The 21,904-nt window shown below is 37.8% G+C and overlaps 8 protein-coding genes across 10 annotated transcripts; 4 read left to right on the forward strand and 4 right to left on the reverse strand.

Moving 5' to 3' along the window:
• Window positions 1–599: 599 nt before the first annotated feature.
• On the forward strand, window positions 600–6,738 carry LOC119554836 (putative uncharacterized protein DDB_G0271606). Of its 2 annotated transcripts, none has more exons than XM_037865910.1 (4): window positions 600–874; window positions 3,889–4,133; window positions 4,202–4,408; window positions 4,470–6,738. In XM_037865910.1, exons 2-4 carry the CDS (start codon window positions 4,051–4,053, stop codon window positions 6,547–6,549), a joined length of 2,370 nt encoding a protein of 789 aa, XP_037721838.1. In that variant the 5' UTR covers window positions 600–874; window positions 3,889–4,050; the 3' UTR covers window positions 6,550–6,738. The 2 variants fall into 2 exon arrangements, with proteins under 2 accessions (XP_037721838.1, XP_037721839.1); XM_037865911.1 differs by having other exon boundaries at window positions 3,909–4,133.
• LOC119554837 (uncharacterized protein C16orf52 homolog A) lies at window positions 833–2,224 on the reverse strand. The gene is made up of 2 exons (XM_037865912.1): window positions 2,028–2,224; window positions 833–1,961 (listed from the first exon to the last, which is right to left on the reverse strand). The coding sequence occupies exons 1-2, from the start codon at window positions 2,131–2,133 to the stop codon at window positions 1,561–1,563; spliced, it is 507 nt and encodes a 168-aa protein (XP_037721840.1). The 5' UTR covers window positions 2,134–2,224; the 3' UTR covers window positions 833–1,560.
• Window positions 6,739–7,068: 330 nt separating the features above from the next.
• Window positions 7,069–8,908, reverse strand: LOC119553198 (vegetative cell wall protein gp1). The gene is made up of 2 exons (XM_037863450.1): window positions 8,543–8,908; window positions 7,069–8,179 (listed from the first exon to the last, which is right to left on the reverse strand). The coding sequence occupies exons 1-2, from the start codon at window positions 8,779–8,781 to the stop codon at window positions 7,135–7,137; spliced, it is 1,284 nt and encodes a 427-aa protein (XP_037719378.1). The 5' UTR covers window positions 8,782–8,908; the 3' UTR covers window positions 7,069–7,134.
• A 197-nt stretch (window positions 8,909–9,105) lies between these two features.
• Window positions 9,106–11,227, forward strand: LOC119553197. The gene is made up of 2 exons (XM_037863448.1): window positions 9,106–9,771; window positions 9,940–11,227. Exons 1-2 carry the CDS (start codon window positions 9,228–9,230, stop codon window positions 11,181–11,183), a joined length of 1,788 nt encoding a protein of 595 aa, XP_037719376.1. The 5' UTR covers window positions 9,106–9,227; the 3' UTR covers window positions 11,184–11,227.
• A 32-nt stretch (window positions 11,228–11,259) lies between these two features.
• Window positions 11,260–12,304, reverse strand: LOC119553199 (N-acylneuraminate cytidylyltransferase). The gene is made up of 5 exons (XM_037863451.1): window positions 12,222–12,304; window positions 11,977–12,167; window positions 11,719–11,923; window positions 11,483–11,650; window positions 11,260–11,420 (listed from the first exon to the last, which is right to left on the reverse strand). Exons 1-5 carry the CDS (start codon window positions 12,287–12,289, stop codon window positions 11,312–11,314), a joined length of 741 nt encoding a protein of 246 aa, XP_037719379.1. The 5' UTR covers window positions 12,290–12,304; the 3' UTR covers window positions 11,260–11,311.
• Window positions 12,305–12,865: 561 nt separating this feature from the next.
• Window positions 12,866–14,532, reverse strand: LOC119553230 (flightin). The gene is made up of 4 exons (XM_037863499.1): window positions 14,455–14,532; window positions 13,660–13,935; window positions 13,436–13,591; window positions 12,866–13,383 (listed from the first exon to the last, which is right to left on the reverse strand). The coding sequence occupies exons 2-4, from the start codon at window positions 13,929–13,931 to the stop codon at window positions 13,251–13,253; spliced, it is 561 nt and encodes a 186-aa protein (XP_037719427.1). The 5' UTR covers window positions 13,932–13,935; window positions 14,455–14,532; the 3' UTR covers window positions 12,866–13,250.
• Window positions 14,533–15,978: 1,446 nt separating this feature from the next.
• On the forward strand, window positions 15,979–20,140 carry LOC119554114 (neuronal calcium sensor 2). Of its 2 annotated transcripts, XM_037864881.1 has the most exons (6): window positions 15,985–16,062; window positions 17,300–17,357; window positions 18,249–18,843; window positions 18,913–19,056; window positions 19,607–19,735; window positions 19,844–20,140. In XM_037864881.1, the coding sequence occupies exons 3-6, from the start codon at window positions 18,733–18,735 to the stop codon at window positions 20,018–20,020; spliced, it is 561 nt and encodes a 186-aa protein (XP_037720809.1). In that variant the 5' UTR covers window positions 15,985–16,062; window positions 17,300–17,357; window positions 18,249–18,732; the 3' UTR covers window positions 20,021–20,140. The 2 variants fall into 2 exon arrangements, with proteins under 2 accessions (XP_037720810.1, XP_037720809.1); XM_037864882.1 differs by lacking the exons at window positions 18,249–18,843; window positions 18,913–19,056 and having other exon boundaries at window positions 15,979–16,062.
• Window positions 15,982–21,822, forward strand: LOC119554113 (neurocalcin homolog). The gene is made up of 6 exons (XM_037864880.1): window positions 15,982–16,062; window positions 17,300–17,357; window positions 20,843–20,942; window positions 21,008–21,126; window positions 21,233–21,421; window positions 21,496–21,822. The coding sequence occupies exons 3-6, from the start codon at window positions 20,873–20,875 to the stop codon at window positions 21,688–21,690; spliced, it is 573 nt and encodes a 190-aa protein (XP_037720808.1). The 5' UTR covers window positions 15,982–16,062; window positions 17,300–17,357; window positions 20,843–20,872; the 3' UTR covers window positions 21,691–21,822.
• Window positions 21,823–21,904: the final 82 nt, after the last annotated feature.

Raw genomic sequence — 21,904 nt, forward strand, 5'->3', positions numbered from 1 at the left:
ATAAGATACCAGGGACCAGACAGATTTGAAAGCTAAACTACTTTGCTTTATAGGTTTTGATCAATCTCATTCAGTTTCATGTGCTAAAAGAACTTTAAAACTAAATACAAGTAATAGCCGAAAATCTGATTTGATACTGTACCACTATAATTTATTGAAAGATAATTATTGTTTTTAATTTATTTTATTTGTAAATTGGGTTTTATTCCTTATTTGAATTGGAGCGTCCTTAAGTTATGTCATGGTAATATACTATAAAAATGTAAAACTCAGCTAAGTGGATTTTTTTCAAGAAAAAAGAATATGACATAAAGGTGTAGAATTGCAGTAAATTCGATCTAGAAAGGTTATTTAGGATATAATTGAGTGGAGGGTTTGTTTATGTGGTTGTCTGATGAGAAAGAATTTGTGAAGGGCTCTCAGTTTACAAACAAGGTTTTGTAAGCAATGCAGAACCGATAACGTGCGCGGCCGATCTGAAATGCTGCTGGGGTCAGCAGTGTTCTCCAACCACATCGCCTCATATGTCACAGCCTTTATTAGAATCGGTTGTGCCAGGGAGCTTGGTCAGCATTCTCGGATCTCGGATAGCCATGAGCACATAAACACAACGCATGCGCAGACCACGAGACCCGTCGAGATCCCAACTCCAGTCTGCCTTGACATTCAGTTGCCGTCGCGGCCTTCCAAGTGGCAGAGTCTCGAAAATTTCAAGTCCCTCGCTCGGATATTTCCTTTTTTTTATGTTTCAGTGCTTAGTGTATCCGCCGTATCAAACAACTATAATAGCGACCTCTGAGGTGCTTCTGTTGGAATATTTACAAAGTGCAGATGAATTCCACATTTTAATACACATTGATAAATAAATAAAGTGGTAAAATACAATTGTTTTAATTTTAAATACAAATACAATTTATATTGTATTAATATGTCAGCATAATTTTGAAGGATATTTTTTACGTTTACACTTTGGACAATATGTACATAAATTCGTTTACAAAAAACCAACTACTAATGATCTTATGATTATATATAAATTAAGTGAATCAGCACAACAATTTAAAAGTAAACTTATTTCGCGGTCTTCTAGCTCGAAAGGGAGAACCTTTACCTTGAGCCTAAATAAGCACACAAAAATACATGTTTTATGTTGGAATACCATAAGTATATTCATATAACAAAAACGTACTAACTAAATTGGTCCTAAAACTACGCTTAATTTGTGAGATTTATCCAGACGCAGGTTCTCGATTTTTCAGCTGGAATACTGCACCAAAGTTTATAAAATACAAAAATATACAAAAGGTACTTTTAGTTTAGATGATAAAGTTGTCCAAAAGCTTGGGAGATTCGTTTAAGACAGGTATTGTTCGAGTTTCCAGCTCGGACACAAGACAACACTAGATGTTAAAATACTTAAAACAACATACATATAGAGAGGGACGGGAAGACACCCTACCAATTTAGAGCGAGAAAAATCAGGGAAAAACAAAATGTATAACAAATCACAGAGCAAACTGCAAATGAAATCAGAAAACCGGTGATGCCGTCCTCGCGTCTCTAGAAGTGCGGCAGGCAGACCTTGCCGGCAAAGAGCTCGGACACCACGGTGATCCAGAGGGCCAGGACGAACATGATGTAGGATATGCCGATCTTGAAGGTGTTGGGCAGCTGGTAGGCCTGGCCGCCGATCTCCTCGACGTGGAATCCCAGCGGGAAGACGACGGCCGCCATGCAGAAGAGCACCATGGCCGTGAATCCCACCCAGCGGGCATAGGGGATCACATTCCGGTTGCAGGAGGACGAGGCCAGCAGGATCACGGTGGTGGTCACGCAGATGCAGCCCACGAAGATGCAGATGAGGGCGATAAGCCATTCCGGCTGCAGGTCGGGGGTGTAGCACACCTGGGGTCTATTGTACAGCGTCATGCAGGTCCACATCAGGCCCAGTCGGATGTCACCTGGAATATTCATGATTTTGTGATACATTGTAAGAAAGTGGCACCTTCCTGGTTTTTAGCTTTTACCCGTCCCCGACTCTGTGATGATCCAATCCGGCAGCGCCAGGCTGACAATCGCAAACACATCGGCCGCCATAAAGAGCGTGGCACTAATTGTAGTTAGTTTATCCATTGTAATTAACAGCAAAGGGAAATTCAAAATTCAATTTCTTGAAAGTCAATTGTTTTTATACTCGTTAGCGATGGACCAGCGATTGATAACCGTGACTTTTTCACACCGATTGACAAACAAAGCAGAGGTCGATTTGTTATCGCGGTGAAAAGAGTCACTGTTATCAATGGTCGGTTCTTAGTACGCTGCTCGGCCACCAGGTGGCTGTTGGCGCGAAATTCAAACAATATGGGGTACGTTTGTTTTAGCTCAAATAGCTTTACATTTATTAGTTATTTAAGAACCGGGTTTTCAGACTAGTGGGGTAAGCAGTTCAAAAAAAAAAAAGAAAAGGATATCAACGTTTAGGTTGGCAATTCAGCCCTTCCGACCCTATAAATATATCTAATCAGGCGCAGAAGCCATGCGTGTCTGTCCATTTAAAGGTCGAAATCTCGGGAACTCCCAGAACGCCCACTCTAATGCCTACAAATCAAGATTGTTAATTATTTAGGAAAAGGCATTACAAAATAGTATCAACAGGATCGGTTTTATCATGCATTTTCGATTTAATAAGGATTTTTGCTGGTATTTACTAGATGAACTTCTCGATTTCAGCGTTTCTACCTCTTTCTTTTATTAAAAACCACCTTAATTTTAAGGAGGCTCAGAAAATTGAAAGTTGTAGAATTCAATAAGCTAGGTTAATATCTAAAGCAAACTTTTATATTCCATGAGAAAAATAGACTGTTTTATTGAAAGCAAAAGAGCAATAATGCCCGAAGTTAATTGCAGTCATAAGGGTAATTAAAACCCCAGACAGAATTGCATACAACTCCCTTGGCCAGCAATACACCCGAGTGATATGGACTGGCATTTGGGGCTGTCCGGCGTATAAAAATTAAATTACAATTCCAATTATAAGTGAGGGAATTGAATGTGGCCACGTCACATGCCCGCCGCTGACGTGTCCTTGCGTACTTAGTTCGTCTAGGTTGACCCAGGTTATGCGGCCGGTCAGCGTTATAAACGGGGTGGGTTCTGTTCAGGTTCTGTGCTTATATCTGCCCAGTGATATCTAATGGGGAAGCCAGCGGACAGCGCTCTTTCAGACCCTTCAATGCCCCATAATTGCCGGCCAGGAGCTGGTGGGGCTGTATTTTTCATCGCCGGCGGGCCATGTAACTCTCTTATTATTAGCAAATTTCATTTGCATTCATTCACTTTTCGGATGTGCAACTCAACACTTGCGCGGCTCGGTTCTCCACCGACATTCGATTCCGTCGCGACATCGAGGAGCCCAACACGAAATCGAAACCACCGCGAAATCCTGTCGGAAAGGGCTGTTTGCTAATGGAGATTTGTTTGTTGATTAGTTCGATTCCTGTTTACAAACGTATCTAAATTATGCTGGGTTGTGATTTCAGAACCGGATTCACTTTTCATTGGTGGGACATGCACAGGGGGCGGTAAGCATGCACAGAGAGAAATGAGATCACTCCTGGCATCTCATTAATATATTAAATACACTTTTTTTAAACTATGTAAGGAATACATAAAATAAATTAAATGTATTGTGCAAAGAATAATAATAAAGCATATTTTTAGTTTTTATGTTGAAAAGTTGAGGAAGTCCATTCTATTTTTATTATTTTAATGAAGAATAAAAAATATTACTGCAAACAAATTTGTTTAGAAATATAGAACTTTTTGTTAGGCAGGGTTCCGCTTTCACGTGTTTATCTATTTTGATTCTAAAGAAACTCCTATTTACAGTATTACCTTTCTGTCAAAAGTTTATTAAAGCCAACTCCACGGAATCTGAAAGGCTAAACCGGACATTCGATACCACAGCCAAACAATAACTAGGCTTTGGTATACAACTTTCATTTATAATAAGGAAACGGAAAGCTGCCCACTGGCAGTTCTTGGCACGACATGGTCGTGTCCGAATCAGAACCCGAGTTTCTGTCTAAATCTGAACCTGAACCTATGAGTGAGCACCAGGCAGCTATCGACGGGTATGGTAGCAAAGTAAAATATAATATTTTAGCCTCGTATTTTTACTAATTCGCTTTTCCATATGAAGAAATCTGGAAAACTTGCTTAGTACTCCTGCCCATGAAGGAGAGGTTGACTTGAATCCTGAGAGTGACGAGTATCGAAAAGATACCAACCAAAAGGACGATAATCAAGAACCCAAGGATCTGGATGAAAGTCAACCAGATATTAAGAGTCCAACAAAGGAAGACACCACAAGACCTCTTGTTCTAGAGGAAAGGCACTCGTTGTCCATGTAAGCTTAATCAAAAATATGGTTATAAGTTAAAGTTAATACTTAAAATATTTATTCATAGAGCGGAGACAAAAAAGCGAAGAGCCAGTGTGTATTCCAACGAATTGCTTTTTATACCCAAAGAATTGGCTCGCAGCGAACTTCAGCAGCGCACAAGGACCCTTAGCAGATACGCCAAGAACAGGGAATACCATCTGCGAATGTTGAAATTTCCCGTGGTATCCGGTCGTCCACGCTACGTGGCCAAGCAAATGAAGAAAGATCGAGATGATAACCATTCGATATCCCAAGAAACCGATAATGAATTCGAAACGAACGAATATCCTGTGGACATTAAAGAGGAAGACTTCGTAGAGGAGCCATCCGAGGAAATTCAGGACCTAAGGGAGCTACCCCTGAATATGCCCGATTTGAGTGCAGAAAGTGAAGTGAAGACTCAACTGCCCGACGATGAAGAAATCAGCGTTATGTTGTTCGATTTGGTGAAGCAGGAGGTCGATACTAACGATTCTTTGGAGGAGGAGAACCGCAAAATCCTGCAGAGCCAGCGGGAAAGTGTGATAAGGACCAGCAGCACTAGGCGTCAGCATTACCCCTACTTATGCTGGCACAATCCAGAAAGAGAAGACCTTCGCTTTAAGATGGAGCCCATGGAGCAAGGGAAAACCACAAGTGAGCCGGACACTCAAGATGGTTATAATGATATGACCAATTTAGAAACCGCAGAAGACGCAGTGGAAGATTTTGCAGTTCCTGATCAGGTTGAACAGCCATCGGATGTGCAGACCCAGCAAACGGAGACAATCAGTTACTTGTATGATCCCGCCCAGAACCAGTTAACCACTGAAATGCAGCTCCAACAGCAAGTTGCTGAGGAAGTGCCTGCCGGTAACTTCAACCCTGCAACATCCGGATCCCCTGAAGACTCTGATCAAACAGCAAATTCAATACTACGTCAGCAGTTAATCCATCACATTGTCCAACCAAATTTGTGCAACGAGGAGGTATATCAATCCATCAGTTGCAACAACAACGCCGTCGATCGAGTAAATCAAAATCTTAGACAACATCAGTTTGTTGGTCAAACGGTTGCCAATGAACCAAGTTCTCAGTGGAACCCACAAAACCAGTCATTTCACAAGCAGCAATTGCATATTCAGCAGCAATATCTGCAGCAGCAACTCCATCAGTCGTCCAGCCAACAGCAACAGGAGGTTATTTACCAGCAACATCAGCACGAGTCGGAGGATAAACTGCAACAAATGCGGGTCATGTACCAGAGGATCAAGTGCCGGGAGGAGGAGCAACTGCATCAGCTGGGCAGGTCCCTGAAAAAGCTCATGGACGATCGGGTGTCCTGCGAACGCCATCATGCGGAGGAGAAGCGATTGTTCATGCTCAAAATGGAGCAATTCAAGAAGGTGGAGGTCAAACTGAAGTCGGACAGGGAGCAAATAAAGCGCCAACTGAGATCCGATCTGAGAACTCTGGAGCTGAGAATCGCAGACCAGCAGCGCCAGCAGGAGGAGAAGGCTTTGGCTTGGTCCTGGCAGCAACAGCAGCAACAGCAGCGACAGCAATTGCTGGTGCAACAGCAATCCCAACAGCAACAGCAACTGCAGCAGCAGCATTTTATGCATCATGCACACGGCCAGGAAACCCATCATGCAAATCAAGAGCCATATATGCAGCATTCGTTCCTCTACGATCCGCCACCTTATATATACCCAACTGCCTATCGGGAATCCGTTGTGCATCAACAGCGCATACAGGCCTATCACGATCATCAGCAGAATTACAATGCCGCAGAGTCGCAGACCACAGCCATAGAGTTGCAGAGAAGACTGCTCGTGCCACCGCCCCCATATTGCCAATCGAGCAACAGGACCTCCACTGAAGTTAGTCCTCCTTCCAGGAAAGTGAGACATCGTCCTACCGCCGACCTAAGGTCAGATCCCTATCCCAGGGCCCAACTGAGAGGTCCTTTGCCACCCGCTGCAGAGATCATGCAACTCCAGAGAAACCCACGGATGAGTACACCCGCAGCCCAAGTCCAAGAACCCAGAAACGAACCCTACGGAATAACCTCTGTCATGACGAACTATGTCGCAAACTTCATGAATATGCGTGCTGAAAGATAATTGCATGGGCGGCATTAACTGATAGTTACTTGTGATTTAAGTAGGAACTCTTTAAGGGTGTATAAACATAGTTTAAAGAAAAATGAATGTGTTAATCGACAATTAAAATGGCTCATTTGTGTCCTTATAGTTTTTTTTATTGCTGTAAATAAATTAAAAACAAATTAAAAGCTGATATTGAATTTTAAAGGTGCTATTACATAGAATTTTTGAAACTTAAATCAAAGAGTTATCCGGAGATAGATTTTATTTTAAGAAGTACTTACTGTTACTTTATCTAAGTTTACTTAATAAAAACATTGTTTCTTACTCCCAATTTTCAAATTCGGGGAATATTTGTTTGAGCGTAGTCTTTTTTTTGAGAATTCGGAATACTTATAATATTTTATCAATTTTGAGATGTTTTGAGGGAAAGCTCTTGAACTGCTAATACACTATATTTAAACTAAAGCTTTAGGTTCAAAAAAAGTACCAAATTCCCAATTTCCAAAACCTATATCAGTTTCAGGCTTAGTAAATAGCCTTTATAACGAGAGCGGTCTTCAACAAGGTTATTATAAAGATTCGATTTAATGACTTCTGTTTCTATCGAGTGTCTCTCGGAGGAGTTCGCCCCAAGCCAGGATGCCAGAAGCAGTTGGAGCAATTGCAGCGCGGACAGTGCCAGCAGTTGCCGCACTTCATGCACACGTTGCCAGCTCCATGTTGCGCGGCCGAGGGATAGGGGGCGTGGCTTGGGGTGGCGCCACCACTGGCCCACAAATCCTTGTTCCGCAGACAGGATCGACTGCGCTTCGGGCTGGCTGAACGGGTACGTGGCAATCCGGCTGTGGAGGAGGAAGATGCTGCCGGTGGTGGTGATGCTGGTGGTGGTGGTGGTAGGTCACAAGGAGTTGCCACCGCAGGATCTGGAGCCTGGCTCTTGGCAGGACTCGGTGCTGGCTGATCCAAAAACTTAACCGTGGGCGCATAGAGCTGGAAGGCCAGGGGCGACGGGATCTGGAGCTCGCAGCAGGACCTCTCCCGATCCCTTCGCAGTTCGGCGAGGAGGCGGGTGAAGGGCAGGTCACATCGCACCAATTGCTGCGTCGGCAGCTGCGAATCCTGTGCAGGACTCGTCATCAGCTGCTGCTGCGGCAATGGCTGCGATTGGGCCGCCACGGGCACCAGGTTCCAGGACTGGGGCACTGGAATCAGGCTGCAAAAGTAAACGGGCGTGTGTTCCGGCTGATAGAAGCCACCTTCTGAACTGGGTCCAGTCAGGCAATAGATCGGCGGCACTACAGTGGCTCCGGGACTCGGATGAGCCACCGTCATCACCGGTGGCTCTGGTCTATGTGTCGCTGGTGGCATTGGCAAAGGACTCACTGCAGCCTTTGGAGCCGACAGCGAATCGTATCCCGAGCAGGCTCCTCCGATGGGACAGCACTGGCACTGAAAGCTGCAAGCAGGCGACTGGACAGGATTGGGGCTATGACTGGGAATTGGAATGGATCGAGTCGCCCCTGGTTGTGGCGGACAGAAACCATCCAAGTAGCCCCCATTGAACTGTGAACAGCTGGAGCAGATCATCTGATTCTTATACTCATCCAAATTGAAGGAATTGGGCAGGGGAACATTGCAGTCAATGCTAGAAAGTAAATGTAGAAGAAAATAAATGTATTATACGTAATATAATGTACGTGCTTGTCTAACAAATCTGAAAACGATACCATGAATTTGAAAGAATTGAATGCATAATTCAAACATATTTTAAAGAACTGAACAAACAAAAATGTATAGCTAGTATTGTTTGTATAACTCCTTGTTCCTTGAGATCTTCTTAGTTCCCTATTCATAAATATAAAAATATATAAAATTTTTAAAGAAACTAAAGGGTTCTTCCGTAAAATATAGAAACTTTTAAAATACATACAATTTACACAGTTAAACTAAATATTTGTCGAAAGATCTTAACTAATGGCAATTGTGTTGTATACAATCGCTAATATACCTTAGACCCTCTGGACATTCGGTGACCAGGCACATTCCCACCCGCGGTGGCTCCACCTCGCACTTGCTGCAACCCACTTCGTTGTTGGACTGCATCGACAGTGGAGCATAGCACATGTTGAACTGCTGCTGTGGAGTCGTCTGCGGCTGCAAGCCATTGCCATTGCCATTTCCACTGGAGATCAGCTTTCCCGAGGATGTGGCATTGCATCCATGCTCACAGCTCTCCGTGCAGAACATCTTCAACCCTCCGATTTGGCCTAAGTGTTAGCAGCGGCTAACTCCGGGGTAATACAATTTTGTACATGTTAAGTCACAAAAAGTGTAGAAATTTTTGACAATATTGAGTTGTGAAATACAGATTGCTGCGTATTTTTATCTGTTAGTTTTCCGTGATCTATTAACACAAATTTTCTTTTATCTTTTAGCTATCAACAAACTCCTGGCCAAAATATTTTTGGGTACTGTTGCACTGAAAATAAATATTTAGGGTAATTAATTCTGCCAACTAAACTTGCAAGCACCCTCTCTTTACAAAACTAAGTTGACATCAAAGTTCTTTCAAAATTGACAATCCAATTCAATCACCTCAAATACATAAGGAAATGCTGTAGAAAAACGAACACCTTAACCAATTCCCCGAATAGAACATCAAAATTCGCGGTTAGACCCAGATAGAGTGAAAAATGGAGTCCCAAGGCAAAAGTGAATCTTTGGACCAAAACACGAAAACAACCGAAGAAAACGTAGCCAAATGCTGTTTTGTGATTACCGTGGGAAGTGACGGACTAATAGAAATTAGTTCCCATAATCCAGACTCCCAAGCGACACAAGATGAACTAAACAGTGGTAATCCCACATCAACAAACAAGGTTTCGGATATGGTGTCAAAGAAACAGCGCTTTAGCATAGCCGTTCTTAAAGAGGATTCCAATGATATCGATGAAGGCCCTGCTAAAAGTTCCGAGAAGATCAACACTAATCTGCAATCGCTAGAAGGAGAAAAGAAAACCGAAGTGGTGCCGCCTTTCGTGAAGATCTGCAATAAAGACCTGGCGAACAGGCCTTCTTTCGTGGTTCTCGAAGATGCTTTGGAACGAAATCGGATTAAACAAGATCTGGAGCAGCCGAATTCAGAGCAATGCCAGAAAAGCTCACATGCTGAATCTCAAACAGGTGAAACTTGTTCCAAGAACAGCATGACATCCACCAATAATATCAGCCAGAGAGGTATGTTATAGATGACAGTTCATGTCTCTACTAGTATTATTTTAGTTATTGGAATTTGATACTTGGTTATTTTTGTCGAACCCCTAGTGGAAACTAGTCCCTAGCCATCTTTATTACTTTTAGAATGTATATACATTTTTAAATCCATTTCTTTTTTGTTATTACTAGATAATGCCATAACACCTCTTCGGAAATTATCTACGCAAACTGCAGCTCAGGTCCGTCAAAAACTGTCTACTTTGAACAATAAACAGCCAGAATTGGTTTCCGAATCAATCATGAGGGCTGGCAACAGTTCGATTGTTCAAAAACAGCAGCAACATCAGCCGCTGCAGCAGCATGCAAAGCAGCAACATCAGTCGTTGCAACAGCAGACACAGCAGCAACATCAGCAACTGCAGCAGCAGCAACTTCAGCAACAGTTTGGCAACAACTCTCCGTATGTGACCATTAGTTTCTTACCTATGACCCAGCCTGGAGCAACTTCTGGCAGTCCTGTGATGTATCCTTGCCAGCAATTCCTGAGTGCCACACCGAGCAACATGTCAAGTTGCTCCTGCTGCAGCTGCAGCAATTGCTGCCCGCCGAGGGCAACGCAAGTCTGCCAACTGCCGATGGGCAATGGTTGCTGTCAGATCCAAAATCCGGTATACGGCAGCAACTGCTGCATGTTGAAGCCGGAAAACTTTCAAAACAGCGGATCCTGCTGTCCTATATCGAGTGTGGAGTCGCATCCTTCTATGGGATTTAACGGCCAATTCAGTCAGCACATGATGCATCCCATCCTGACAACTTCACCTTCAGCACTACAGCAACAGCAACCAAATATTCCGATTGCCGGGGGGTTTTATCCTTGCTGCTCCTGCCACTCATTTTGTACTTGCAACCAATGCGCCCACCACAGGATGCCAGCCTATCATCATCCTTGCTGCCATTGCCCAGGGTTCTTTAACAATCAACAGATGCATCAATTCCAGCAGCAGCAGCAATCTCAATGTGTCTGCTGTCCTATAAAAATGAACCAGCAACGACATTCTCCATCCAAAGGAGTTAGGGTGTTGAAAGCCACTGGAAAACCCACCAACCGTGATGGACTAAAGCATATATTTAGCAAGAAGCCAGCTGAGATCCCGAAACCACAAGCCCAGGAGCAGGCCAAGGACCAAGAAGATCATCAAAGCCACAAGAAGACGAGCAGGGAAGCTCCTCGATCGATTGGAGGTGCTTCGTCCTTAAAAAGCAATTCCAACCCCACCCCCTTGTATTTAGCTCGATATGGAAAAACTTGCCTGATTCTGAGACCCATCAGTACGGCTATAATGCCGCGTCTTCTGACCAAGCGAATCAGTCGCTATACCTCGGTGATAGCCTGGCCCACAAATAATATCAAGTCAAATGTACACACAACCTAAACTATCCATCTATCTGGGATAAATTATACAATAAAGAAGCTTCATGGGGATCGACTTTACTTTTTAATAATTTTAAATATTTTAAGGATATAGCTCTTCACCATTCAACATAATATGCATTCTAATGTTTATAAATCGGTCTTTGTTTCACTGCTTAAAATATATTTGGCTAATGTAAGGTCGTGGCTTGTGTCTATTTCTAAACCGTCTTTGACATCGATTTCCACAATTGAGCACCTAAAAGGGCGTCAAGATGTTAGTGCAAATAGGATAGTTAGTTATATACTATGAGTTTTTACCTGTTGTTTTGCAACAACCCACTCTTTACCAGCCTCCGTCGTGAGAAATAAAACATTCCTGTTTCCACTATATCCCCATCCCAGTCCTGACGTCTTGGTCTGGCATTTAAATCGAACTCAGCTGGAATCAACTCATCATCAACCACTTTCCATCTTAAGTAATGTGATCTGAAAAAGAATATCAATGTTTTTTTTAATGATTTTGGGAGAAATATTCGGTATTTGGAATTCCTTACCTCTTAGCTGCAAATACACAGTCATGGGTCTCAAATTTTTTAACAGCTTCTTGAATATAATTAGTTTTTAAAAACACAGATGTGCATTGAAACAAGGCAAAGTCTTGGATACTCGTATGCACATCTAGGAATTCCTCAATTGCATGTAACGAAGGAGTATCGTCTCTAGCGAATTTCTCAGGACGACGATGTACAATGGCACCATCTGAAATTGCTTATTAAAGATACTAGATTCCTAACTATAAATTTAAAACTCACACTTTTGCGCTTCAAAGGCAATTCTTTTGTCGTCTGTGGAAACCCAAATGTGTTTAAAGCAAGAAGAATTTTTAATTGTTATAATTGTGCGGGCCAATAGGGACAAACCGCCAACTTCAGCAAGGTTCTTAAGATTGATGCCTTTGCTTCCACCTCTAGCTAAAATTAATGCATGAATATCATTTTTCAAACTGAAAAATAAGTATATATTAAAGAAGATTAAAGGTTATATATATTTTGCTTACCAAAATTCTGTGCATCCGATTTCAAAAGCAAGTAAAATAAGGAAAACCACCGACTTAAGTTTTATCATAGCGTGGTGCTTTCTATTTCAGGTCTGAATAAAATAACGAAAAAATTGGAGCACATATGGAAAGTATTTGTTAGGGTGAGCCAGTGAGTAAAAATTATAATGTAACAAAATAATTTTAAAACATCTCAAATATTTAAACAGTATACCAGTAATGGTATATTTTTTTAACCTGTAATCTTTTTTTCATTTAATATTTAAAACCTTAGAAAAAAGTGTTTTACTTGTCCACTCTGAATATCTTACTAATTCAAACGCACACAAAAGCTTAATTTACTCTATTATGTGTTATTAGGGTGAGAATCTCTGTATATTCTGGTTTTATTAAGCGGGCATAGAGAGTAGTATTAAGCTGGCTTTTCACCCATGTGGATGTTACTTAATCTGTACCTGCATAAATAAAAACACAGATATCAAGTTTCATCACCAAGTACAAAAGCAATATGTGATGTAATACTAAAATGTGTAAAACGAAGCTGTTACAACGTTATTTATAACTTTAAATGTTATTTTTCTCATGTACTGTTCCCCACCCCATAATTTACAGACAAATAAAATCACAAGGTTTTTTTATTTTTATTTATTGCACAGTTTTTATTTTAGGCTTTACGATATAAATATGTTTTTTAATTTATTTACTTTGCTAAAAATCAAGTAAATAACCTTAAAAATACCATGTATTGAGAGGTAAGTTGTGTTAATATATAAAAATATATATACCAATATATTAACAGAAATTACGCGTGTAAGAAAATATACAAAATATATTCTTTGTCTCTTGAAAAGTGTTCCGATCCTTACTAACATCGTTATTTAAGGTCGATACAGAGTTTGGATATGCGCAGATATACAAACGCTTACTGACTGACTATATGTAAACATCTTTTAAAAATGATATTATTTTTTATAGCTACGAGTATTCATCTTTTATGACGTTTCTATTATTACATTTAAGTGTGCTTACTTAAAGAACACTCGCATATCTTTGGTTGATATATGCCTTGGTGTGGTAATTATAAGTTCTTATTGAGGCCGCCAGTGTTTGAATTAATTGTTTGTCCCTCTTTGCTGGTGCATAGGAATCAATGTCACTGCCACTAAAATGAGTGGTTAATAAAACAATAAATTTATTTTTTTTTAATTTTTTACCTGATATTTCGTGTGCGCAGGACACGTTCCGCCCACGTTTGGGGTCTTGGGATCTCCCGTGTTACTCCAGTTTGTTTTTTGTCAATATAGTCAATTACATCATCATAATAATTGGTTCTGTAGTTGTACATATATTTGTATTGGAGAAATTTCGGCCTGAAAGTACAAGATTGCATAAGATTGCAAGATGTATTCGATACGGATATTGTTCCAGAAATACCAACCTGACCCAGTGCCGGTACAACTGCACCGGTTTCCTGTATCCATCATCTTCTGGCGGAGGTGGAGGCGCTTTGATTTCTTCGATTTCTTCAGGAGCAGCCTCCTCGTTGGCCGGAGTGCCTGCCACCACGCTATCAGCCTTATGATCGGATGCCACACTCGGTGCTTTTGATGGTGGGGCCGGAGTTCCCTGGTTGGATGCCTGATTCGATGAAGCCGCCTTCTCCTCCTCGCCGCCGTCGTCGAAACCCCATGGATCTTCTTCGTCTGCCATATTACTGGAATATAAACGGTGGGCTTATAAGTCAAGCAAGATCAAGTACTCAAAATACAACAACTTATTTACGGAAACATATTAATACTTCTTAATTAGTTATCATCTTATTGATTTAATTACTCGGTGACCTTTTCAAAAGTTGCATAACATTGCTCAACCTAAACTGCATTATCATTTAAAAATAAACTAAAATAGATTACATTTCTTCAACTTTTCCGAAATAAGGACACCCGCATTGTTCGCACGACTTAAATGGTTCAATGCATCTAATTCTATATATAAAAAGTTACATCATTCGTCTAACGGATTCATTTTTAAACTATTTTAATCTGTTTAAATAAATTTACTTTATCGTTTTTAAAATGCAATATTAAATATTAAGGATATAGAATAATCCTTGTATTAACTGAACTGCGAATATGTCGTTTTATGTTATGGGCAAGGGTATCACATTGAATTTCTATCACCTAGCACGGCTTATCTAGGATATTGGGTTCGCTAGAAAATTTAGCGATAATACCTTTACTATAGTGTTGATACTGATATAAAAGAAAAAAGACTAAATGATCGAACTGCTGCTCGAAACAAATGCACTTAGAAAACTTAATCTAAATATATCGAGAAGCAGAATCTATATACATTGATTGACATACATTCACACATACTAAATTTAATTGGCCAAAGCACTATTAACACCTATGTATAAACCGAGCAATCAGCTGAGTGAACTCAACAGTTTAGTCCTACAATTAGATTAACAACTTAAAGCAGAAAGATCATGTCTATTTTGGAAACCGAAGAAGCCCTTTGTATAATTTCCCATTAAGTTATGATTGAATGTATTTTGATAAAAACAGGAATGACGAGCGTGAAAATCCCAGAGCATAATATTAATACTTTTATTAAGTGTTATCTTATTAAGTGAAAATATTTTGTTCTTCACTTGAATTTAGATTTAAAGGGGAATATTGTTGTGATTAAATGGAATACATAAAAATAAAACTAACTAGTATATGTTTTTACGACCAACAGCCTTATCATCATATGTAATGATTTTAAATCCCAAATTAGCAGGTGTTATATTATTCATATAAATAAAAATAAAATAAATTAATTTAAAATTTGTTGGGTTAAGTCAACCTTTGCAAATTCTTTTTTCAAATACGGACAAAAACTTACCGAAAGTGAAGAAAGCCGAAAAGAAAATAAAGAAAAAAATTCACAATAAAAACTTAACTTATTTGAATAATAATACGATTTTAAATGGAATATGATGTTATTTTATATTTTCTTCTCACAGAATCCACAGATTCAGTCTGAAACAGATTATTGAAAATTTAAAAAAATGTGAAACTCCGATTCCCACAGCGCATCTACCATTCGTCATCCGATAACAGCTGACGTGACAGCAGTTCACATATAAATTAAGAAAGGTTTTAACTCGATATTTTAACAAAATTTATTTTTTCTGGTCGGGGCTGTTGTTTTATTAAAACCAAAGTTTTACCCATGTTATTTACAAAATCATTACAGCTCTCTAACAATTTAGGATCACCAGTATTTACTTTAAAATCATGTCACAAAGTACATTTTTAACTCTATTGATAATTTAATTTAATAAAGGTAACCCAGTGAAGTATAAAACTACATATTTTAAGCTCGGAATATTTTGACAACTAATCACAGCTGTTTGAAAATTCAATGTATTACCTCTATTACTGAGATTTTTTATTGAATTTTCAACAATTCTAAGATTTAATCCATGTATTGATTCGTTTACGAATTCGTAGAACCAGTTTTTACTGGCAAGAAGAAATGTTCAAAAACCATCGTCAAACTATCGCACAAAAATGTTGCTAGTGGATAGAGGCTATTACCGACCTCAATACGGTCACCCTAATGTTGTTGTTTTCTTTCAGATAAGGCAAATCCAACAACACTATGAACAACAGTATTATATCGATACAACTCTAATTCAATATATATCGTGTTAGTTTCAGCCACCCCTAAATTTGTTGTATTGATTGTGTTTTGGTCGAATAAGTTTATTGCATTTGCAAAAAGTGGTACTGTTTTATTTAGCAGGTGGCAGAAATGTGCCTGAAATCAATGTGTAATTCTTCTTCAGGTAATAAACGCAAATACGCCCATGGAGGCACCCTAGTACCGAGTGATCCGAGCTATATACACACTTTACTCATTTTGCGTGCATATATTGTGTGCGTACGTATGTATATATGCACTCAAGAGTACATATATATAATAAAACATCAAAAATAAGAATTTAGGACGAATTTATATTGAAAATAAAAAAATGTGTATGTTATTGGGCGTTTATACTGGATGTTTTGAGGGCATGTGGCCCGTGTGACAAACAAATTCGATACATATGCACGTACATATGGACAAACAACAAACTACTTTATTTAAATTGAAAGCCCCCACCATTTCGAGCCGGTTATATTAATGCATTTAAGTTCTGGGCGAAAATAGTGTCAATTTATGTAAGACGGCGTTGTATCGAGAATCCAAACCCCATTGGGAGTTGAAACGTGTAGTTAGTCGGGCCACCCAATCGAAAGTAAACCCCTTTTTAAACTAACTATGGGGAATATTTGGTTCGGCCTAATTCGGAAGTGCCAAGTTTTTTTTTTTTATCTGAAACCGCCCAACCCGATTGTGTGCGAATATTATATGCAAAAAAAAGCCATAACACCAAACTCTGGGAAGGCAAAAAATTTGTAGGCGCGGGCCGTGTTTTCCCCACGTGACACGCAGGCGTATGCGTGTGCCAAAAATTCCATTTCGTTCAACGTATTCATCATGAACAGAGATTCAAAATTGCATTGGCTTCGCATTCGCATATTCCGGTATAAAGAGTAATAACTTAATAAGAAACAAGATTTAGCCAGTGACCCGAATGCTATTATAGCCTTGTTCTCAATCGCACTTTCAAGATACGCACTCGAAAGTGGAATAAATTAAATAAATCCTATATAAAAACAATATGTTTTATTAAGTGAACTAATTACTTTTAGATTGGCCATGACCTTAGCGATTTTTTATATTATATCCAAAGTCTTAAGTGGAATTTAAAATTAGTAATAATACGAGTGATATTGTATCTCTTGGGACCAAAATTTATTTTAAATCGCTTATTTTCTCTTTAAAAAAGTTCAGCTTAGCAAAATTGTTATTAATAATATTACGAACAACTTGCAAAGCATAAAAAGGAATTACCAAAAACTAAGGATCCTTAAAAAAATTATTTAAAACAGGTTTTGGAATTTGTTTGTTTTTGATAAAAATTTATTAAAATTAAATTGTATGTATTATATTAACCAGCTGTGCTTTTAATTTTTCAGCGTATTAACCTCTTGAGGTATATAATGCCTTGACTTGGTCGACGGAAAATAATCTCACGTGAGTAAACGGTCTTATACGAAGCAAATATTAAATCCTACCATTAATATTTGTGCCTAGCTTAATATAGCCTAAAATGCATGACTAATCCAATACTTAAGCAGCCAATTAAAAATATATTATTTGTACTAAATATTTTCCAAATGTGTGTGTAAACCTTTACAATAATCAATCATACTAACTGATCATGTTTAAAACCCATTCGGATTTTATAAAACCACCAATAAAATTATTGTTAAAACCAAAAGAAAATACCCTTGCAGATGTTTTTAATGTTGGTCAAAGAACGCATTTTTCTTTGATAGAAACATTTTTTGACAAAAAGGACGTATGTATGTTAAAGAGATCATACACTGTTTCTATAGTTTAATCTTACTGTTCTCTCGGTAAAAAATATAAAACGAAACTTTAAAATCACAAAATCGAACAATGTCTCTATTAAATTTATAGTCGATTCAAATAAAAATTGTTTCGTCGTCGTCCGAAACTAAACCATTGTTCATCTTTTGCACTATTAGATCATTGATATTTGCTTTCTCCAGAATGGCAATTTGCTTTTTCTGACGGGATCGCAATTTATGTGACGGTTTGTTTTGATGGTGAGGTAACCGATCTACGTGGGAATTGACTGACACAACTTTTTAATTTGCAGCTCTGCATCGCTTTTTGTACATTTTTATAAATAATACTTAATAACAATAAAAAGTGATATACAAATTAAACTTTTCCTAAAATCTATTGATTATTCTAAACAACTTAAAAAGCGGAAAGCAATAAGCATATTTTGCTATTAAAATAAAAAGCTTTTATGCTGCGGAATAACCTTGCTAGGGGAAACTTTTTGAAGTTTATTAATTTAATTTTTCTCATTCAAAATATTTTACCTTTTAGCATTTAGCAATTTTAAATTTAAAATAACGTCACTGTAGTAAACAAATTGACACTATTGTTAAATGTTGTAGGTGAACGTGGCAACCCTGTTTCCTTTTTTAAAAAAGTCCTACCGTGTACAGAAAATATGGTTAACCAATAATCGTCATGTATAGAGACAATTTCCGCGCATGCGCCTCAACCATTTGATTAGTCCTTCGGTACACAGCAGGTTTGAAATATACAAGTTAATAGTCAAGTACATTTTTGCTTATTATTATCAAGAAAAATTTATAAATGAGTCGCTCGTTCAATCATCATTTGTTCGTGCCACAATTCATACATATCGTTAACGTAATGCTGTACAAACACAATTATTGATTTGGAGTTTTTCTGTCCAGAAATAAACATTAAGTCAAATGTACAGACCAGGCAAAGCAATTTAAACAAAGAAAAAACTAAATAGAAACAAATTAGCTCCTAAAAAGTTATAAACAGTGAAAACATGGGGTGCTTAAGTAGTAAAGACCGTTTAACCAAAGAAGACATGGAGTTTTTAAAAACGCATACGAGATATGACGAAGCCACAATTAAAGAGTGGTATAAAGGATTTAAGGTGAGTACAAAAATTACACCACCAAAGAAAAAAGTCTCATTTTATGTACGTTCGTCTCATTTTATATAGCAAGATTGTCCCAACGGCCGATTGACGCCAGCAAAATTTGTCGATATGTATAAAATGTTTTTCCCATCCGGAAATGCGGAAGAGTTTTGTGACCATGTTTTTCGTACATTCGATATGGACAAAAATGGATATATTGACTTTAAGGTAATTTTTTCTCAACTACATTTTCATTGCTGTCGATACAGAATTACTGTAACAGTTTTCTCTTGATATTATGCTGGTTTTGATAATTACAGCAAACTACGGTTGCGAATTTCTTTAAAATAAACTGTCATTTGCAATTTAATTATAGTCGCATAGGCATTTTAATATTTAAACAATTTCTGGACAGGCTTCAAGAAAATTAGTTTATTTTTTATGATTTCAGAGTGTAGGTTTAATAGAGCTGAGCGAGACAGTCCCATTCACTTGATTGTTGATTTGAGATGTTTTAATAATTTTTTAAAGCCGATTGTACATATTTGGATGTCCCTTATTTGTGGATCGGGATGATCGTATGTATATTGTATATGTGATGAGAATGCATATTGTGTTATTATTGTATAGCTATGTCAGTTTGTGGGCCCTTTCGCGCATGGTATTTATAATAATGAATCAACTAAATTAATAGATGCATCTTTATTTTGACAACGATTCTTAACAGCGTAATATTTAATATTTTATTTTTTATTCAAAAACAAAATGTTTTTTTCAGGAATTTTTACTCGCAATAGATGTAACTTCAAGCGGAACACCGGAGGAAAAGTTAAAGTGGGCTTTTCGAATGTACGATGTTGATGGCAATGGTGTTATAGACATACAAGAAATGACCAAAATTGTTCAGGTGGGAACTAAAGTCTTTTGATAAAAGACATCTATATTTACTTCCAATTATCTTACTATGTATTAACCTTTTAAGTTGTCGTTATTAATGTGATTTGTGTCTTCTCAGGCAATTTATGACATGCTAGGAGCGTGCTCATCTAATCGTCCAGCTGATTCAGCAGAAGAAAGAGCAAAAAATATTTTTGCAAAAATGGACGAAAATAACGATGGTCAATTAACCCAAGATGAGTTCTTGAAAGGATGTTTGCAAGATGAGGAGTTGTCAAAAATGTTGGCACCATAAACAATTATATCCTACAATATGTGTGTATTTGATGAAATCAGTAATGAAATGTATAAATATTTAATTTATATTTCTTATACTAAAATTAAACTACTATAAAACTATGAAATCATTAAACTATTTTCAGTGTGTCATTCAAAAAAATACATTAAAAGTTTATCATTCGATTTATAATTTTTAATTTTGCTATTTCGCATTGATCACACTTTTTGGTAGTGGTTTTCCTCAGCTTGGTCACGACGGCGGTTTACTCTTCAAACTCGAAATATGATAACTTATTGGATCACATGTGCTATGTTAAGTAATGGATTGTAAGACAGAATCAAAATAAATATGGCTATGCGTTTTACTCTAGTGCTCACTATTGAAACATTCCGATGTTTAAAAAAGTTTTACCTTTAGCGCGCCTTATTAGTCTATTAGACATAGATACAATTTTTTCCACTGCTTTAAGTTATTTTCATGGATAACAAGTATTTAGGCTTCTCCATCTGCTCTTATAATCTATAGCTTAGTTTTTCGTTTTTAGTATCAATATATCTACTAATATATTTCCTATTCACACCGGGAATGCTTTTCTGTACAAGTCTCATTTTTGCATTTAGTCCAACTATATTAAGTATATTAATTATATTTTATAAGAAAGAAGAAATAAAGGTTTACACTGCAAAAAGGTAGTACATTTTCTAATGGCAACCTGCTTAATTTGGTTATTCAGAAACAATCGGTCTGCAAGAGTATTTAAGCTTCGGTACCCGATGAAACAATTGTCGTTTGTCCAATTTATAGTTGTTAATGATAAATATTATATTGCATTTTAAGATAACTGTATAATGAAATTGTTCTGCAACAATGGGAAAGCAAAATAGTAAACTAAAGCCTGAAGTTTTGGAGGACCTCAAACAAAACACAGAGTTCACAGGTGAGTTCCTAATTGATAATATCTTTATGATAAATCATAACGAAAAATAAAATACATTATTTTAGATGCTGAGATCCAAGAATGGTATAAAGGCTTTCTTAAGGATTGCCCTAGTGGGCATTTATCAGTAGAGGAGTTTAAGAAGATTTATGGGAACTTCTTCCCATATGGTGATGCCAGCAAGGTAAGCTTATGGGCTATACCTTTGTTTTTAAAGTTATTATAAACAGGAATACATTTCGATTTATCATTTACCTTTCTAATACATTGTTTTTTAACCCGTTTTATAGTTTGCAGAACATGTTTTTCGAACATTTGACGCAAACGGCGATGGCACTATAGACTTTAGAGAGTTTTTATGTGCACTAAGTGTCACATCTCGAGGTAAACTCGAGCAAAAACTTAAATGGGCATTCTCAATGTATGATCTAGATGGAAACGGATACATATCGCGGCAGGAAATGCTAGAAATTGTTACAGTAAGTTTCAAAAATTAAGTTAATGTTGATTTATTTTGCATCACAGGTAATTAAAAGAAATATTATTTATTTAGGCAATATACAAAATGGTCGGATCGGTGATGAAAATGCCAGAGGATGAAAGTACTCCGGAAAAACGAACCGATAAAATTTTTCGGCAAATGGATCGAAACAAAGATGGAAAATTGAGCTTGGAAGAGTTCATAGAAGGAGCCAAAAGTGATCCATCAATAGTACGATTATTACAGTGTGATCCACAGTCTCATTAACTTAATTACTATTGAAAAGCAAGCAATAATCATTTAAACGTGTATAGAGTAATTGCGAATTAAATTGTTTTGTTTCAGTATGGCCATTATGTATATTTCTTTCTAATAATAAACAATTCTTATAATATTAAATTATAATATTAAATAATATCTATTATGACCGTTCCAAAACACCCATGTTGAGGTTTTAAAATTTTCATAATAAAATGATCAT

This window comes from Drosophila subpulchrella, chromosome 3L (genome assembly GCF_014743375.2).
Source record: "Drosophila subpulchrella strain 33 F10 #4 breed RU33 chromosome 3L, RU_Dsub_v1.1 Primary Assembly, whole genome shotgun sequence".
NCBI lineage: Eukaryota > Metazoa > Arthropoda > Insecta > Diptera > Drosophilidae > Drosophila > Drosophila subpulchrella.

What these genes read in the sequence shown, in the direction of transcription:
- LOC119554114 (XM_037864881.1), top strand. Translation starts at nt 18,733, where the DNA reads ATGGGGTGCTTAAGTAGTAAAGACCGTTTAACCAAAGAAGACATGGAG. An exon ending in AGTGGTATAAAGGATTTAAG is followed by an intron (nt 18,844 to 18,912) that starts GTGAGTACAAAA and finishes CATTTTATATAG; the next exon opens with CAAGATTGTCCCAACGGCCG. An exon ending in AAATGACCAAAATTGTTCAG is followed by an intron (nt 19,736 to 19,843) that starts GTGGGAACTAAA and finishes GTGTCTTCTCAG; the next exon opens with GCAATTTATGACATGCTAGG.
- LOC119553230 (XM_037863499.1), bottom strand. Translation starts at nt 13,931, where the DNA reads ATGGCAGACGAAGAAGATCCATGGGGTTTCGACGACGGCGGCGAGGAG. An exon ending in TTGTACCGGCACTGGGTCAG is followed by an intron (nt 13,592 to 13,659) that starts GTTGGTATTTCT and finishes TTGTACTTTCAG; the next exon opens with GCCGAAATTTCTCCAATACA. An exon ending in CTGCGCACACGAAATATCAG is followed by an intron (nt 13,384 to 13,435) that starts GTAAAAAATTAA and finishes CACTCATTTTAG; the next exon opens with TGGCAGTGACATTGATTCCT.
- LOC119554837 (XM_037865912.1), bottom strand. Translation starts at nt 2,133, where the DNA reads ATGGATAAACTAACTACAATTAGTGCCACGCTCTTTATGGCGGCCGAT. An exon ending in CATCACAGAGTCGGGGACGG is followed by an intron (nt 1,962 to 2,027) that starts GTAAAAGCTAAA and finishes TGAATATTCCAG; the next exon opens with GTGACATCCGACTGGGCCTG.
- LOC119553197 (XM_037863448.1), top strand. Translation starts at nt 9,228, where the DNA reads ATGGAGTCCCAAGGCAAAAGTGAATCTTTGGACCAAAACACGAAAACA. An exon ending in CAATAATATCAGCCAGAGAG is followed by an intron (nt 9,772 to 9,939) that starts GTATGTTATAGA and finishes TGTTATTACTAG; the next exon opens with ATAATGCCATAACACCTCTT.
- LOC119553198 (XM_037863450.1), bottom strand. Translation starts at nt 8,781, where the DNA reads ATGTTCTGCACGGAGAGCTGTGAGCATGGATGCAATGCCACATCCTCG. An exon ending in GAATGTCCAGAGGGTCTAAG is followed by an intron (nt 8,180 to 8,542) that starts GTATATTAGCGA and finishes TTTACTTTCTAG; the next exon opens with CATTGACTGCAATGTTCCCC.
- LOC119554836 (XM_037865910.1), top strand. Translation starts at nt 4,051, where the DNA reads ATGGTCGTGTCCGAATCAGAACCCGAGTTTCTGTCTAAATCTGAACCT. An exon ending in CACCAGGCAGCTATCGACGG is followed by an intron (nt 4,134 to 4,201) that starts GTATGGTAGCAA and finishes TTCCATATGAAG; the next exon opens with AAATCTGGAAAACTTGCTTA. An exon ending in GAAAGGCACTCGTTGTCCAT is followed by an intron (nt 4,409 to 4,469) that starts GTAAGCTTAATC and finishes ATTTATTCATAG; the next exon opens with AGCGGAGACAAAAAAGCGAA.
- LOC119553199 (XM_037863451.1), bottom strand. Translation starts at nt 12,289, where the DNA reads ATGATAAAACTTAAGTCGGTGGTTTTCCTTATTTTACTTGCTTTTGAA. An exon ending in ATCGGATGCACAGAATTTTG is followed by an intron (nt 12,168 to 12,221) that starts GTAAGCAAAATA and finishes CTTATTTTTCAG; the next exon opens with TTTGAAAAATGATATTCATG. An exon ending in GGGTTGTTGCAAAACAACAG is followed by an intron (nt 11,421 to 11,482) that starts GTAAAAACTCAT and finishes ACGCCCTTTTAG; the next exon opens with GTGCTCAATTGTGGAAATCG.
- LOC119554113 (XM_037864880.1), top strand. Translation starts at nt 20,873, where the DNA reads ATGGGAAAGCAAAATAGTAAACTAAAGCCTGAAGTTTTGGAGGACCTC. An exon ending in CATATGGTGATGCCAGCAAG is followed by an intron (nt 21,127 to 21,232) that starts GTAAGCTTATGG and finishes CCCGTTTTATAG; the next exon opens with TTTGCAGAACATGTTTTTCG. An exon ending in AAATGCTAGAAATTGTTACA is followed by an intron (nt 21,422 to 21,495) that starts GTAAGTTTCAAA and finishes TTATTTATTTAG; the next exon opens with GCAATATACAAAATGGTCGG.